General features: G+C 44.2%; 1 protein-coding gene across 1 annotated transcript; it reads left to right on the plus strand.

Moving 5' to 3' along the window:
• Positions 1 to 4512: 4512 nt before the first annotated feature.
• LOC112988555 (high affinity choline transporter 1-like) lies at positions 4513 to 14248 on the plus strand. Its single transcript, XM_026109131.2, has 8 exons — positions 4513 to 4690; positions 5713 to 5826; positions 7623 to 7778; positions 8591 to 8739; positions 9253 to 9396; positions 10382 to 10535; positions 12566 to 12783; positions 13727 to 14248. The coding sequence occupies exons 1-8, from the start codon at positions 4513 to 4515 to the stop codon at positions 14246 to 14248; spliced, it is 1635 nt and encodes a 544-aa protein (XP_025964916.2).
• Positions 14249 to 16252: the final 2004 nt, after the last annotated feature.

The following is a 16252-nucleotide window of genomic DNA, read 5'->3' on the forward strand; positions in this document are numbered from 1 at the left end:
TGTGTACTAATGGGAAACACTGTCTGTCCTGACCACTGTGCAATCTTTGGCTTTACTGATATATGTAAATATTAAATATTGCTATTCTGAAGTTATTTCCTGGTTTGGTTTGTGTGACCTGCCTTCAATCTAGCTCCAGGAAGAACAGCAACATAGAATAACACAGAAAGTAGAGTGAAATTCATCTTATCTAACTTGAACCATCAAAATGGGACTTTTTGGGGGGTAGGTGCCAAGTCCTATGGGCCATGGAGAAAGGCTTCTCTCAACCCATTCTGAAATCGATGTTTAAGGTGGGTGGGAGAAACTGTGTCTCTGGGCATGGTCCAGTTGTCCACACTAGCCAAGAATATCCAGTGCCATTTGAAATGTGCTGAAGTATCCTGCTTGGCCTCCAGGTACCAGCTCCTTGCGCAGAGCAAAGGAGAGAGCCATGGAAACCGAGGCGTTTCTGGTTGGACAGAGCTTCAAACTGAAAAGGCAACACAATAACAGTAGTAACTTCACTTTTGACAGAGAGTGGGTTTGACCAGTGGCAAGATGTCGTATTTCAGATTTGAGATTGCTACAGATTTTAACTGTTTTCTTCAAATTGGAAGGAATTCTCTGCATGAAATCTCCAAATCAAGAAAAAGAGGCCTTTTTGCCTCAGGAATGTTTTACACATGAAGAATTTGGTAAAACTAAGGAACCTTCTTCCATGTCACTATGGTTTTTTGCTCTAAAAAATAATGGCCAAAAACTCAGACAGCCCTAATGACCAAATATTTGTTTAATTTTTTATATTTAGTACTCACTGTGGACTCTCACCCCACAGACTCTCATACAAGGATTAAAAACATTTTACTATCTCATCAAATTATCCTTCTCCCTTCTGCCATTTGAAACACGTGCTTAGCCACATTTAGAAACTGTAAATGTTTAGGGATCAGTGGCCTGGCGTTTTATCTGCCAGGGTCAAGGACATGATTGAAATACCTGTGTTGGAAACTACAGGCTAGTTCACACTGTCTTGTTTCAGCAGAAATTGTCAAATCATTTTGATGGAAAGACCTCGGGTGCCTTAGGTCCCGGTGCTCTGTTTTTCTTGGCACCTGGAGCAAAACAAAGCAGTGGAGAGGCTGGTCCTTGCAGACCTCCCCGTGCGAGGACCTACCACGCTCTGGTTTACTGCCCCTTCCCCAGCCTGCCTTCGTTCCTCCCAGGGGGGTTCCTGCCAGGGAACCGTTTTTTTTCGCAAACTTTTCAAAAAAAATGTCAAAGGAAGTTTAAAACTCAAGACCTTTCCAGCTCTTCTGAACACTTTATTTCTTTTCCCACAGAGTGTCACTGGGCTTTCCCCTTTCTGGGAGAGTCTCCAGGGTCAGCCTCCCCTCTGAAATGCCTCTTCCCTGAGGGACCTCCCTCACCCCTCGCGATCTCCATTCCTCCTGCACCCATGGGCTGCGGAGGGCTGTCTGAAAGCTGAGCATCAACAGTGTTGCACGTTAAATGCACAACCACAGGAGAAGATCTCTTTCAAAGGCAGAGAGGCCACAACATCTTGTTCATCTCTCTTTCTTCCAGTTGTTTAGCTTCAAACTCTGAATTCTGCAATCAGCTCTCAGTTGAGTATCCCGCATATGGGTACCCAGGGCCGTTGGAGATACCTGAGAATATCCTAGCTGCTGGTACAGCAGGGCATGTGTCTCCCATAGGTGCTCTGTAATATCTGCCTGCCTATCTGGACATCTCAAATGCTTTAGGGCGTCTCAGGTGGCACCGGACACCTCTACGTGAACAGCTGAATCAAGCCCTGAAGTATCTTCTGGCTGTATTGGCACCGCTCTTAAAAGCAGACTTGGAGAGCTGCCCTCTCCCTGTCCTACCTCCCAGGGTGACCTAAGACAGGGGAGTGAATCACATCCTAAAATTGCGTATTTCTCCCCCCCCCCCCCCCCGCCCCCCGCTATGCAGGGAGCTTGCAGTGACGAGCTAAGCAGCCATCACCCTAGGCCGCAGACATCTCTCATGAGCCGGTAGAGGAATCTCACCTCTGATACCTTTCCAGCGATGAGATTTCATCTTTTTGTGAAATAGCTACGTTAGCTGAGAGGCACCTAGTGGCAAAAGAGTATACCGACAGCTTCAGCGAGGAAACCATTCTTAATATATAGCTCCTGCTTATGCAGTTCTTCTTTCAAGCACTATATCTTGGCAAAAAACAGACAGATTCATGTGAATTTCCTTACACGCACTTTTTTTCTCTGAGTCTCCTTCATCCCACAGTGTAAAGTTTTCACTTACATTTTATTCTGTCAGAGGTCTGCCCTACACCCTGAGCTTTAAATGAGGTCTCCCTGGAGATTTTTTAAGCCTGCCACTCTTTGGGGCTTTTTTTTCAAGAGACGATAGAAAGTAGAGTTGATGTAGACTTTCACTGCAGATGTCAAAAAAGAGATTCAAATCTTGCTTTGGATTTGTCGATGTCAATATTGGTTGACTCCCGGGGGAAGGACGCCGGCCGGTACCTCCTGCTGTGCCTGGCTGCCGAACGGCGTGCCACCCGGCTGCAGCGGGCTGGACCTTCGACCTGCTTTTGTTCCTGCCTGGAAACATGCAGCGAAACTGTTGTACATAGAAAAATGTTTAGTCAATCTGCGTGTGCATAAATAGTGCTGTAAGGTTTTGCGACGTCCTGTTTTGAGCAGGGAAGGCAGCCTAGAGGAACCAATGTCTCCTTTGCCACCCACAGTTCCAGTTTCTGTGACTTTGCAGCAGCTGAAGTTAAGGTGAAAATGCCTATTTCTAAGTGCCACCCAGAAAAGATGCCTTTAAAATGTACTGTGTCTCTTTACTGGCATTTTGTACATGAATAATTAAGCAAAAGTTAAAAACCCTTATCAGTCAAAAAAAATTTGTTTCTAAATATAAAGTAAGATTTTTCCTAAAGGAGAGAATAAGTATCTGGCTGTCAGGCTTTTTCATATCTTTTCAGTTTCAGCTTTTCTTAAACACTCTCCGTATAGTCTTAGCGCCAGATCACTGCAGAACTTACCAAAAATCTTATTTTCCCTTCCAATTCTCTATGCAGTTTCTCATGAACATAGGATTTAAAGTCAGATCTGTTTTGGCAGGGATTTGAGGGAAACCCTTCTCGCCCGTTTATCTGCACTTTGAGCCAGTCTCCCTCTCCAAGGCCAGGCGCGCTCTGCGGCAGAGCTGGCGCTCTGATTCCCCGGTGCTGCCGCCGCTACCAGCTCTGCCCAGCCGCCCTGGGCCCCCGGCCCGGCTCTCTGCAGGGTGCTGTGCAGAAGGTGACCGGCTCAGCCGGAGAGGTGCCATCACAAGCACTGCCTTCCCTCACTTTCTCCCCTTCCTCCACGCGGTCACCATCAATGTGCACGAATTTTCAGCATGAACTGCTGAACTAAAGGCCAGCTTCATTTATGCTATACTCGTTTCAAACAACAGCTATTCCTGGATGTCTACACAAGACAGCACAATGCAGAAAACCTCAGAAGAAACTGCAGTGCCTGCTCAGTACATATCAGTGAAGGAGGAATGGTTGATTTCTGTATTGAAAGGCTCTATCTACTCCACAGATAAACACAGGTATCTAGGAAAGCCAGGCCAGCATCATAAAAAGGGCTTTTTTAACATCGAATCAGTTATTTAGAATCACACCAAAACAGATGAAAAAGATTCACAAGACAGCTAAACAGATATCTGTATGGCAACTCTATAATAAATGCATGCAGCTTATTCCCTAATGCATATGTGGGTTTCTCCTCAGAATTTTGTCCATTTAAAGGGAGCTTCACAAAGTAGTAAAGTCTGTATCCTTGCTGTTGTTTTATATATTTATAAATATATTATATACATTATATATTTTAGGTGTCTAACAACACCTCACATTCCTGCCTGTTTTCAGGAATGAAACGATCATGCGCTTGCTTTAAATACTAGAACATAGCTCCGTCAATTGATCATTGGTAAATCTTCCACCATTTCCTGAGTTTATTTTGATTATTATTGCAGGTTTAGTTCAGTCAACTTTAAACAGACAAATTCTTAGCAATATCTTCTGTGTTAACCTTGTAAATAGAACCTAGATAAATGGATACGGATTATTTGCATATCATTCCCTACTAGACCAAATATAACATTTACCCTCATTTAAGCCAAGCTAGTATTAACCCTCTCATCAGCATTCACTTACTCTTATCAGTGCTTATTCCTACCCTCTTGTTCTCTGTTGTCCATGAAAGTAGGACTGGATATTTCCCTAAGAAGGGTAGAAACTGAAGGAAAACTGGTAGTCTCTGCATCCGGTTGTCAGACTTCTGGGATTACAGCTCTGTTTCAGGCTGCATCATTTCTCCCAAAGTACAGTAAATTAATAGCGGGAGGTTTTTTACAAGAAAGCAGCATTTTTTCTGATTTTCTATTTTTTTCTAATTGTGAACTCTACCAAGAAATATAGTCATAAATCTATTGTTCATCTCCATGATCTAAATTAAACAACAGAAGATGGCTCTCAATATACCAGGTGTAGTATCTTTGAGTGTGTTTTATACATTAACTTTAGCTACTGGAATTTGGGCTTCTCAGAAAAGCAAAAAAGATCAGAAGAACAGAAACCCCACTGAAATGGCCATGGTTGGAGGGAGGAATATAAATGCTTTTGTTGGATTGTTTACTGCAACTGGTAAGTTTTCTTAAAGGAATGTTTTTATTCATCTTAAAACATATATATTACATGCGGTTGGGGGGCATTTTTTTGGCTTTCAAAGCAAGTTACCTCCTTTAATGTCAGGACAGATTTAACCTGAACGTAGCTTTAAAGGAGTATGGTTTTGTGAATCATTTGGGGATGGATTCTTCCAGACCTCTTTACACTGTGCAGAACCTGATGTTTATGCAGATTCTTTTAAATTAAAGAGTATGGCCTAAAGAATGCCATGCTTTTCATTAAGGAGGACTGTGGTCTTAATCTTGGACCAGTTTCTGTTATCCAGTGTAACAGAGGTCCTTACTCCTGGAATAATTCAGTCCTATGTGGAACAAATTGCTCCCCATGGTGAGCACTGGGCTCTCACCTGGTGGGAGCGATAAGGAGAGAACATGTCCCCACTGCCAGCTGCCCTCCTCTGTCCTCTTCTGCCCCAGCTACATGACATCATCTGGAATTTGCTTCCCTGCTTTTTTGTTGGCGAAGGCTGCCTCAAGTGATATTCATCTAGCTAATATATTTGGTTAAGCCCGTCCTTAGGTTTGCTATTCTGACTGCAATGCCTGCCTGCATTTTTTCCCCCCCAAGGTCTATTATTTTAGCCTGTGTAAGGGATGCTCAGGGATGATGGTCTGTCATTCATGGCAGAATAACAAAGGCCGTTCTGCCTGCTCTGGCAAGCCTCTTCCACTGAGAAAAATGGAACAAAGAATGGGCATTTTCCAATTGCTTCTAACTGCCTAAACACTAATGAGCTTTTCCATGCACACACAGATATTCATTCTTGAACCTAACCTTAAATCTGTTTAGAGTGAGAGTCTAATAGCGTTACCTCCACTCAACTGTACCTCTCGCTATGGGAGAAGATTTATGAAAGAAAACAGGTGTGTGATTAAATATTTGTATGAGCAAAAGGTTTACAAGCTCCCAGGGTGTTTTATGAGACTAGCTGAGAATGTGTGTCATAACTCTTACCTTCCCATCTTTTATGTTCGCAGCCACCTGGGTTGGAGGAGCATATATCAATGGCACAGCTGAAATTGTCTACTTGCCTTCAAAAGGACTATTGTGGGTTCAGGCACCTGTGGGATTTGCCTTGTCCCTTTTTATTGGTAAATAATTAACATAGTAATCAGGACGTAGTAAGTCTCTTTTAAAAATTCGTCTGGGTGTATTACAACATGTAACAGAGTGTAGAATACATTTTAAAGGTGATTTCATTTCTTCAGTCTCCGGTAGATTCAGAACAGGCATTTACAATCCTATCCTCTAAGTTGAAACATTTGAAATCAGGGTGACTTGAAACAGGTGCAGAGCTTTGTCTGCCTGGAGCAATTTACAGGTCAAAAATCTCATCTGTGAGCATTAGAAACACGTGGTTATGCGGACATCACTTTTGCACCACAGTCCATTATTTGCACAATACTGAGAGTAGCAGTATCATTTTAATTTTTTCTTTGAAATTTTTGTGCAATGAAAGAATACCATCTTGATCCATCTCCACTAAAATATATTCTTCTGACTAGTCTTATCACAAGACTAATTTGTGGTGGATCCAGCTAAGTCCCACTTAATAGGTGGTCGCTGTTGGGTTGAAACGGACACCCACACCCTTCTGTGCCAGTGAGGTCCGCAGTGCCCTATACCTGTTTCTGACTCCAAGGACTATTGGACTCACGCTGAGGTTGAGCTGTCTTGTCTATCTCCCTTCTGGGTAAAGTGGGACTGTAAAGATCAAAGTTTCTTCCAGTCCACACTGGATTTTGCTGTAACTCTCTAAGGACACGCGATGATTAAAGTAAGGACACTGTGCAGACCTTGCACAAGAATTTTTAAAACAGCAATAACCTTTATTCTCAAGTCAGAGAAAGGAGTCCAACTGACGTGGACATGAATCAGTCTTGGAAATATACTGCCAGCGTTTCCTATGTGAGTAATTCTAACTAATGAAACTGGGGAGTGCAGGTCTGATCCTGCAATCTTTACTCAGGTCAGTAGTGCCCAGACAAGCAGTCCTCTTGGCTTTAGGGCTAGGCACAATACACATTCTTTGGTTTTAATGAGGCTTCTGTGTGACTGAGGTCTAATATTGAGATGAAGGTGGGTGGGACTCAGCTCAGTGTGCAGATTAAAACAATATAATTCTGGGAAGAGACAATGAAGCCACCAAACTGAAAATGTAAATGGAAAAGGAATGCATGATGCATCAAATGGTCAAGGACAAAATATTTGCTTCTTTTTCACCAAATATGGGTCTCTAATGCATCTCTCTCTGCCCACTGACATAGGCCTAAGGAAGCATTTCAGAAAATTGTGTGTCTCGTAGCACTCAGATTGATAGATCATTGGAGATGTAGAGGAGTCTACATGCAAGTACCTTGTGAGCTGCATCTCTGAGTTCCTCTTACAGTCAATGGAGCAGTACTGAATACAGTCAGTGTACCTAGAGTTCAGCTTAGTCTTAAGCAGACATTTAGGAGCATAATTCAATTGCCTAAGCACAGGTATCTTCTGCCATTTGGGGTGCCTTAGGGGATCCTGTTTCACCTCCAGTAGCCAATCCAAAAAGATGTAGGTCTCCCAAAAGTTCTGGGTCATAACTCCCAGCCACAAGCAGATGTCCCTGATAACCTAGATCCTCTCAGATGGGTGAAACCCCCACATTTAGGCAAGAAAATCGAGTCCCTGGTGTCTGGCTAGCTACATCAGTCTCTAGGGTCCATTGCCTATAAGAGAGCCCAGACATGCAGTTCACATGCAGAAAACTGCATTAACATGTTTTGATCTCAGACTGAATCCCACACTCGCTATATGAATCTGATATAAACCCAAATGCCATCGAATTCTGACATTTTTCTTGGGAGATAACACATCCAGAGTTCTATCAAAATGTTATCATTTCTGATAGGTGGCTTCTTCTTCGTAAATCCAATGAGATCCAGGAATTATGTGACAGTGATGGACCCGCTCCAAGAAATGTATGGGAACATGATGGGAAGCTTACTCTTCATTCCACCACTGCTAGGAGAGGTGTTCTGGTTTGCAGCTATCTTGGCTTCCCTAGGTAAATACTAACTTCACTGTTATATTTGTTGAAGATTACGTGGCACAATAAGCAGAGTATAATACATATCTAGGAATCATATTAGACTAAGCTGTGGAAAGTTGTGCTTTATGTCTCCTTTTGTGAGAGGAACACAACCATTTCTAACTGCTGAAAAATGTGCTCTTTAGGTTTAAAACAAAATTGATTGGAATGGCTCAACTTTGGCAGTTCTATATATGCATTATATTACAGTAGAGAATTATGGCAATATGATTTGTTACCTTGATCTTACCTGTGGCAGAGCAGACGAAAAGAGGCAAAGTGAGCTGGCTAAGGCCATGCAGAAAGGTGGCAGCAGAATCAGACAAGGAACACGAGTCCTAGCTCTGCCTGCTCTCTGCTAGACCATGTGCTCCTCAGCCAGCAAGGTGTGCCGACACTGAGGCAGAGCTGCAGAGGGGATCTGGCTCTGCAGGACTTGATGCCACTGTCAAGAGATAGTGACAGGAATGGTGTGTATGGACAGGCGATAGAGAAGCAGAGTGCTGGGCAGGCCCAGGAGAAGGCATGGGGAAGGCAGTGCTGCGAGATGCAGCCGTGCTGGGAGTCCATGTGAAAAGGGTCTTGCCAAAGCAAGGAAAGGAGACAATGTGAGACTCTGGAGTGAACCAAAGCAGCCAAGGAGGTATAGGCAGAAAGAGGGGAACTGTGAGAAAACAGAAAGAGGACTACTCCATTGCCATGAGTAGTATATCCCTATTTATTCTGCATTCCACAACTTCATGTATGAAATCTATGTTAAAACAGTTGACTGCTTTCCTTGTCTGCAGGAGCAACGATTAGGGTCATCTTGGATGTTGGAAGCTCTTTGGCTATCATCCTCTCAGCATGCACTGTCATACTCTACACTCTCCTGGGAGGCCTCTACTCTGTTGCTTACACGGATGTCATCCAGTTGGTTTTCATTATCCTCAGTCTGGCAAGTCCTGTGTATTTCTTTGTTACCAGTTTCCTAACTAAGATAAAGGACAAAATCCTACTCTTCTTTTCAGTATGCGTGAGACCAAAAATAACTCCATCAATACTGGCCACTGCCCCACAGTTCCTCTTCAGGAGAAGACTTCAGAGAGGTTTTCCAGTTCTTGTATATGTTAGACAGCATGTACACAAGCTATTGGCCTTGCTGGGTGAATGTAGCTGCCCACAAGTAAGGTGTGCAGACTCTGTTTGGAACAATCTTGCCTGGAAAGGAAAGAGATCTGACTCCTGAAGGCATCAACTGACCTAAATTACAGACTCGCCCACTGGATGATGCTATGGGTCAGAAATGTGTAGATGTAGAGTAAGGAAGGAGAGTAAAGGAAAACTCTTAGTCTGGGATTAATCTTACATAACTTTGTCTTCCATATGTATCTTAGTTTCTGTATCTGAATGGCTCCCCCAAGAACAAGGACCCTGGGGAACTGGTTGACTATTTTCATTTCTATCCTAGTGGGTCTGTATCCCCTTCGCCCTGATGAACTCTGCGACAGAAAGTATTTACTACACTGCAACTCATAAATCCTACCAAGTCCCTTGGGTCGGGAAAATAGAAAAACAGTATCTTGGAAGATGGCTGGATGACTTCTTCTATCTGGTAGGAAATATTTCTTGGACAGGTGGTTGGGAAAAGGAATTGATGGTCTTTCTGTTTGGAAAGCTTATGTGCTCTTCCGGGCAGGAGCCCACAGGTGTGCACAGCTGGCAGAGGCAGGATGAAGTTTAAACCCTCTTCTCAGCCACTCTGCAGTACATTGAACGGGTTGGGGATACCCAGGGCTCAGCTCTGGGTTGGACAGAAGAGGTAGGGACATTACGTCCTGCAGCCTTCTTACACCCAGCACCCATGTGAAGGAATAGCACTTCCTCAGTAAGACCATCCAGACAACTAGTTCCACACCAGGGACTAAATTGGCCATTTCCTGTCTTTTGAGAAGTTGGTCTTGCAGGCTCAATAATGTACTTTTAACATAAATATGTATAATTCTCTCTATTAAAAAAAAATTTAAAAAACAGTACTGCATATTTGGTGCCATTAGCTCCACTGCACAACTCAATTTTCAAACTACCAGTATAAACACGAGCTACCACAGGCTGCTTCCTCTCGCTAGACTGGCAACCCACAGAAGCCTGAGCTTGTTTGGTCAGTACAGAATCTTCAGATTTTATCTGACGAAATTTGTCTGCTGAGCAAGTGAAAATGGTTTCTTTTTTTTTCTTTAGGCTATACTCTAGCCAAGCTTGAGCAGATCTTTACAAAAGTCACATACCTGACAAAATTCTCTTCTCTTTCCCTTCCTCTACTCCTCTTTCATTATGTCATATAACCTACTTTTTCGATGTCTCTGTCTTTCAAAGCATTAACCTGTTTTGATCAAATTTTCACACCCATCACAATTAAAACAGAAGAAAAGAACACTCTCAGTCATAGAAAATTTCAGCCTGAGCGGCTAAAGCTGAGCAAAGTTGGTGCACTTGAAGGGAGGCTTTTGTGACAGGAAAGATCATCCATTCGGAGTGGATGGATGACTGCAGCAGTCAGGGGTCGGGCAGGGAACACTGCTGACATTTGAATGTTTCAGGTGCTTGGGAGCATCCCGTGGCAAACCTACTTCCAAAGAGTCCTCTCCACTGCCTTGCCGGGACAGGCAAGGCTCATTTCCTATCTCTCTGGACTGGGGTGCTTCCTTATGGCCATCCCCTCTGTGCTCATTGGGGCAGCTGCAGCATCAACAGGTAAAACTAAATAATTTGTCTCTGAATAATGAACTTGCTTTTGCCAAAGGTGATTAAAATGGGACCCAAAGAAGTCCTGATTTAGTCTTCCAATAACATAATCCAGACTTTCAGGAGCAGAGCATACCTAAAAGCCCTCAGTGGGAGATTTGGCTAACAAGCGAAAAGCCTGTATCAGACACCTGGAGCCCTCTTTGGTTCAATACACAGCTACTTAGTGATATGTAAACAGCTACGAGATCTGTTTAAAGCCATTTCATTACAGTGAAATGGCTTTCATGGACCTTCTGGTGAGGAAAGATGAAGGCAGAATCTGTCCTCAGCTGTGGCTGATATGGTACCCATGCTTCGGAACGATTTTTAAAACACTGTAAAATTATTTTCTCCACAAAATGTTATTCTGGCATTATCTTCTGCGTCGGTAGTGTAACTACTGTTTGTTAATAAAGTTCAGGAGAAAAAACACTTGAAGGAATCAAAAAGTTCAGTCCTGTAAGCTCAAAGCACAGGAGTTTAGTCTTGTATTGGCTGTGAGCAGGGGTTAAAGAGAAGCCAGATCACCAAATATTTAAAGAAATAGTTCGATGTTTAGGAATTCATCTGTCATTAGGAATATCAGAGCGAAACTCCCTTCTCTTAGCAAGTAAAGTCTAGAAGGTGGGTTGATCTTAAAGTGTGCCATTCCTAGAAGCATGCAGAGCACAGCTATTCCTATGGATACTACTGAGGAAAAGGAAAAATGTGGATCCGGTACAGGCTGCAGTGTGCTATGGGGAATCATCTCATTTCAGGTGCAAATGATACCCAAGGCCAGGTAAGAGAAGTGCTCCTGAAGACCTCCAGAGCTCAATCTATTCCACCCAACTGACATTCATCTCTTTTACATCCATTCTATAGACACTCCAGAGAGCAAGCTGGTCTTCCTTGTGTTAGGGTTCTGCTTCTCCCATGAGAACACAAGGACCCCAAAAGGCATAGTAGGGTTTTTAACCACTTAGCATCCAGCACGCCCAGCCCTCAGTGTGTACTAGTTAGTACTGGTGCAGTCAAAGCACCCAAGAGGCAGCAACCTGTAGGCTCTCAGCTCCTTCCATCCCGAAGGGGCTCAGATGAAGGGCATCACTCTGCAGGCAGGGCCCCTGACTGCTTGGCTGTGGGTTACACATCTTCTACACCTCTGACGAAACTCTGCAGAGATGAATGAGCCTAGAATTCAGACAGTCTGTTTTCCCAGCTCAGCCACCTCTTAAACATACCTGGCTAATGAAATGTAGTCACCAGAGAAACTCTCAGGCTAAGCAGAGAGGTTCCTAACTAATTTAACTACCTATAAGAGAAGATGGTTCCAGGAAGAAGACAGACTGGACAGTTGTCTGGGACTTAATGGATTAGGGCAGCCAGGCCTGAGTTTAGGTGAGATTTTCCATTTGCCTGCTATGGATATGGCAGTAGCTTACACTCCAAAAAGAGACATTTAGGGTAAGTATTCAAGAATAGTTTCTAGTGGGATAAAGACAGTGAGACAGAGGAATGCCTACTATCTGGGGACAATGCCAAATCTTCATCAGAGAAGTTCTTAAAAACTATTAACATGTCAGGAGTCACAGGGCAGCACTGACCCTGCTTGAGGTCAGAGATGGATTAAACAACCTCTGTTAGTATCTTGCAGCCTTTTTTTCTCTGACTTCATGAATTGCCTCATCATGCATTGAACCTACTATCCGTAGGATCAAAAGACTCTGTTTGCATCTAGTACTGGATTACTGTGGCCTTCGTCATTGCATAAAGAGAGGATAATCAATGTAGGTGTTTGCTTCCTGGATCTTCAGTCACCCATCCTTTCTTTCCCTTACTTCACAGCCTGTAGGGATCACAAAAAAATCCAAGGAAATGAATCTAAATCCTGAAATACTGAGTAAGCCTCAGTCCTTAGCCCTGCCACGGCTGATTGCTGTGGAAAGGTAGGTTCAAAGATAACAGAAATGTTAATGAAATGTTTTATTGTGACTTTTCCCTGTTCTCTTTTAAAGACTGGAACCAGACAGGCTATGGTCTTCCCAGTCCACTAGACAGAGGAGAATCAGCCATGATACTGCCTTTTGTTTTACATTATCTCTGCCCAGCTTACGTCTCCATTGTTGGTTTGGGAGCCATCGCTGCCGCTGCGATGTCTTCTGCAGACTCAGCACTTCTCTCTGCCAGCTCCATGTTTGCTCACAATATCTACAGAAAAATCCTGAGGAAAAAGGTACTTGGTTACAGCATTCAAAAGTTTTTGTATCAGGACAGGGGTTTTTGTACCAGGACAGGTTCAAAGCTGGTCTACGCTGCGAATGATTAGAGGTGTCCTTCAGCTGCTGAACTGAGCTCTGGATCCAGAACTTACAACATAGGTTAATGGCATGCATATCCTCAGTAGGGATACAAATACCCACAATAGTGAACCTTGCTCATTGTAAGATGACAGGTACAAGATTTGGACCAGGGTATTACAGAGAATAGCGTAAAGTCATGAGCCTTAAAATTACAAAGCACTACTACAATTTACAGAGCCAGGGCCATATCTGGAGTGGGACAAAATGGGTGCCTGCCTTCAGCAGCTGCTGGAGGTGAGCACCACCTGGATGAAATGAGAGCTTGGCAGAAACCAGCCTGGAGTGGGACCGTGCAGAGCAGTGCTGGTCCCTGCGAGTGTGGCCTGGATTGGGATGCAGTTTTTCTTCCCAGGGCTCTGTACAAACCTCTGCCCTGGGTGCCTGCTGAGCTCCCGTGGAGCAGAAGAGGCTGCTTTGCAGGGGGGAATCGTTCCTCTGGCTCTGGGTGAGGCAGAAGCTCTCAGGCATCTGAAATCCCAGAGGAGCTGAGAGCCAGAAGCTGCTGTGTCCCAGAGCAGAGACACTGGTACTTGTCTCTGGGAAAGTCGATGCCTCTTACCCAGCTCCCTGCCACAGCTCACTGGAAGCAGATGAACCCCACCATCAAAGCTCTGCCTATTCCTGCTGAGTGCCAGTAGCACCCCAAATGCAGTTGTTTCCCCCTAGAAGCAGTGCTGTGGTGGCTGGGGACAAGGCTTGATGTTGTCAGCTGAAATCATCCCAAGTAGCTGGGACAAGCTATTTGCCTCATAACAATACCAACACCATTTAATGAAGTTCCCAGTGTCTGTAACTTTGCAATTGCCTATTTTACAGGCTACTGAGAGAGAAGTCTTATGGACCATGAGGGCCTCCATGCTGGTTTTTGGGACTGGAGCTGCTGGCCTGGCTTTTTACTCCTATTCTGTCTATGACCTCTGGTTCCTCAGCGGGGAGCTGGTGTATGCCCTGCTCTTCCCGCAGCTATGCTGTGCCCTGTTCGTTCCCAGCACTAACACCTACGGCTCAGCTACCGGCTTCTTGGTTGGGCTTCTCCTAAGGCTGCTAGCAGGGGAGCCTGCCCTAAAAATCCCCCCTGTTATCCAGTACCCAGCCTGCTCCCTCGTGAATGGGACCTACATTCAGCTGTTCCCCTTTAAAACATTCACCATGCTTCTCACCTTGGGGACAATCATTGCTGTTTCATACCTGGCCGCGTTTTTGTTTAAGAGAAACCTCCTTCCCCGCAGATGGGATGTTTGCAACATCGTCAAGGAAACCAGCACTCTCATCCCCCTGCAGCAGATGGAGAAACAGATGGGTTTGCAAGTGATTGCACTAGAAGAGCATCATGATTAAATGTTGGACCTCATTTGAAAGGACACAGTGCCTTCTGCAATTAGGGTTTGGCACAAACAGCACTGCTGTTCCCTTTGCTTTCTCCAGTAATAAATAATATAAAGCCCTTGTAGAGTAATAAAGACGCACTCCATTTATGCAAGGAGAATGAGTGAGCTCAAAGTCTGCAGTGATTAAAGGCAGGTGGTGATGGAGCATGATCTTGTAATGGTGACCAGGGGGTACCCTGGGCCCAAGCAGTATTTGCTTCAGGATGTTCCTGCTATCCCATCAGAAGGCACATCTCCAAATCACGTTCCAGCATTTATGACATTCTCAAATCCCATACTGCTCTCACTGCAAAGGAGACAAGTTAATGTTTAATAGATTGGGTGTATTTAATAAAAAAGAAAGAAAAGAGAGAGCGAGCAAACCTGTTCCTGTTGCAATAGCTAGAGTTTTACCATAGCCTTTCATGGGGAGGGCATCAGACCTATAAAAATATAGATTACTAATTATAACACAATCACCACAGAAGTCCTGTAGTAATATCAATTCTACACCATTCTTTGTATACTTTAGAAAGCTTTCCTTGACATCCCAAAACCTTTTGAACACGTCCTTCCCCAGCCATGCAGCCAGTCTGCTGCCACATGGCTGAGGAGAGAACATCCCCATATCACACATGATCTGGTAGGGCAGAAGCGTATCAGTGAGATGAAGCTCAGCCCTTAATTACTAGATAAAAAAGTGCTACATAGCCACTATTTACAAAACCACAACCAGCTGGAAAAATGGAGGTGTCCAAGAGACTCTTGAATGTCTTCTCTAATACACCTGGTTAAACTGCTCGTGCAAAGGTGTTACTCAACCAGAACGGTGGGATGCTGTGAGACAAATACATAAGCTGATGTGTGAGACTTCAGAAGACTCTGACAACTGCAGGGTGCTGGGAACTGATACTGAACCTGCTCACAAGGACACTAAGTCCTGAGAATGAGATCCCGAACAATTCAAGCCAAAAGGTCTGCACAGAAAAGTCCAGGTACCTTGTTTGCAAAAATTCTTAATGGGTCAGGAAAAAAAACCCACAAAAATGAACTGCAGCAGAAGCTGGCTGCAGCAGCTCAGCTAACTAGTGCATTTGGCATCTAGCCTGAAGTCTGATAGAAAAAGATCATCCCTCAGCTGCAAGGCATTAAGATGGGAGCTAAAGTAAAGATTCAGAAAGTGAATATGCCTCCTAATTGGCCGCTATTTTAAAATTCCCTCAGCTCAGCTCCCTCAGCTGTGCAGCATTTCATCAGGGTCAGTCATCCACCTGCAATGGCCATCAGGAAATGTGCTCAGGGCAGCCCCTCACCGCAAAACCTTTACCATGTAGTTGTAGGAGCTGCCGTGCATGGAAACATCAGGCATTGTTGGAGGGAAGACATTTACCTATGTGTCCAAAATACCGCACAGCAGAGCAACCCTGATGGCCAACCGAGCTGCAGATGAGTTGTTTCCAGCACACACCTGACAGCGTGCCCCCAGCAAACTCAGTGGGGAGCCACTTGTCACTCCGAACTGTACCAAGGCAAGCTGTGGCGGTGGCTCCAAAGGAGGACTGGAAGCCCTGAGCTCTAGATACAGCTTTGATAACTCTGCCCTCCATCAGTAGCATCCAGCCCCTCTCAAATCCATTCCCCAGCATCATCTTCAGTGAGGTGGAAAGTCTGCTCCTCATTAGAAAAAAAAATCACATAACATTATGCTTTGCCTTAGTGTTAGTAAAGCATTTGGACATGCTTCATTCCCAGTTCATAGCAGACCTATCGACTGGCTTTGTGAAACCAAGACCAGAAATTCTTTCCAGTATCTGCAGAGACTGTAATGAAAGGTTAATTAGCTAACATGTTTAGAAAAAGGAGAAAAACTGTTTCAAAAATTAAAAGCATTTTCATTAACTATGGCCCTAGGCTGCCACCCACCAAAGTCTTTCACATCCCAGTGATTTGAGCGGGGGCCTCTGAGATAGTGCTT

This window comes from Dromaius novaehollandiae, chromosome 1 (assembly GCF_036370855.1).
Source record: "Dromaius novaehollandiae isolate bDroNov1 chromosome 1, bDroNov1.hap1, whole genome shotgun sequence".
In the NCBI taxonomy this organism is placed as follows: domain Eukaryota; kingdom Metazoa; phylum Chordata; class Aves; order Casuariiformes; family Dromaiidae; genus Dromaius; species Dromaius novaehollandiae.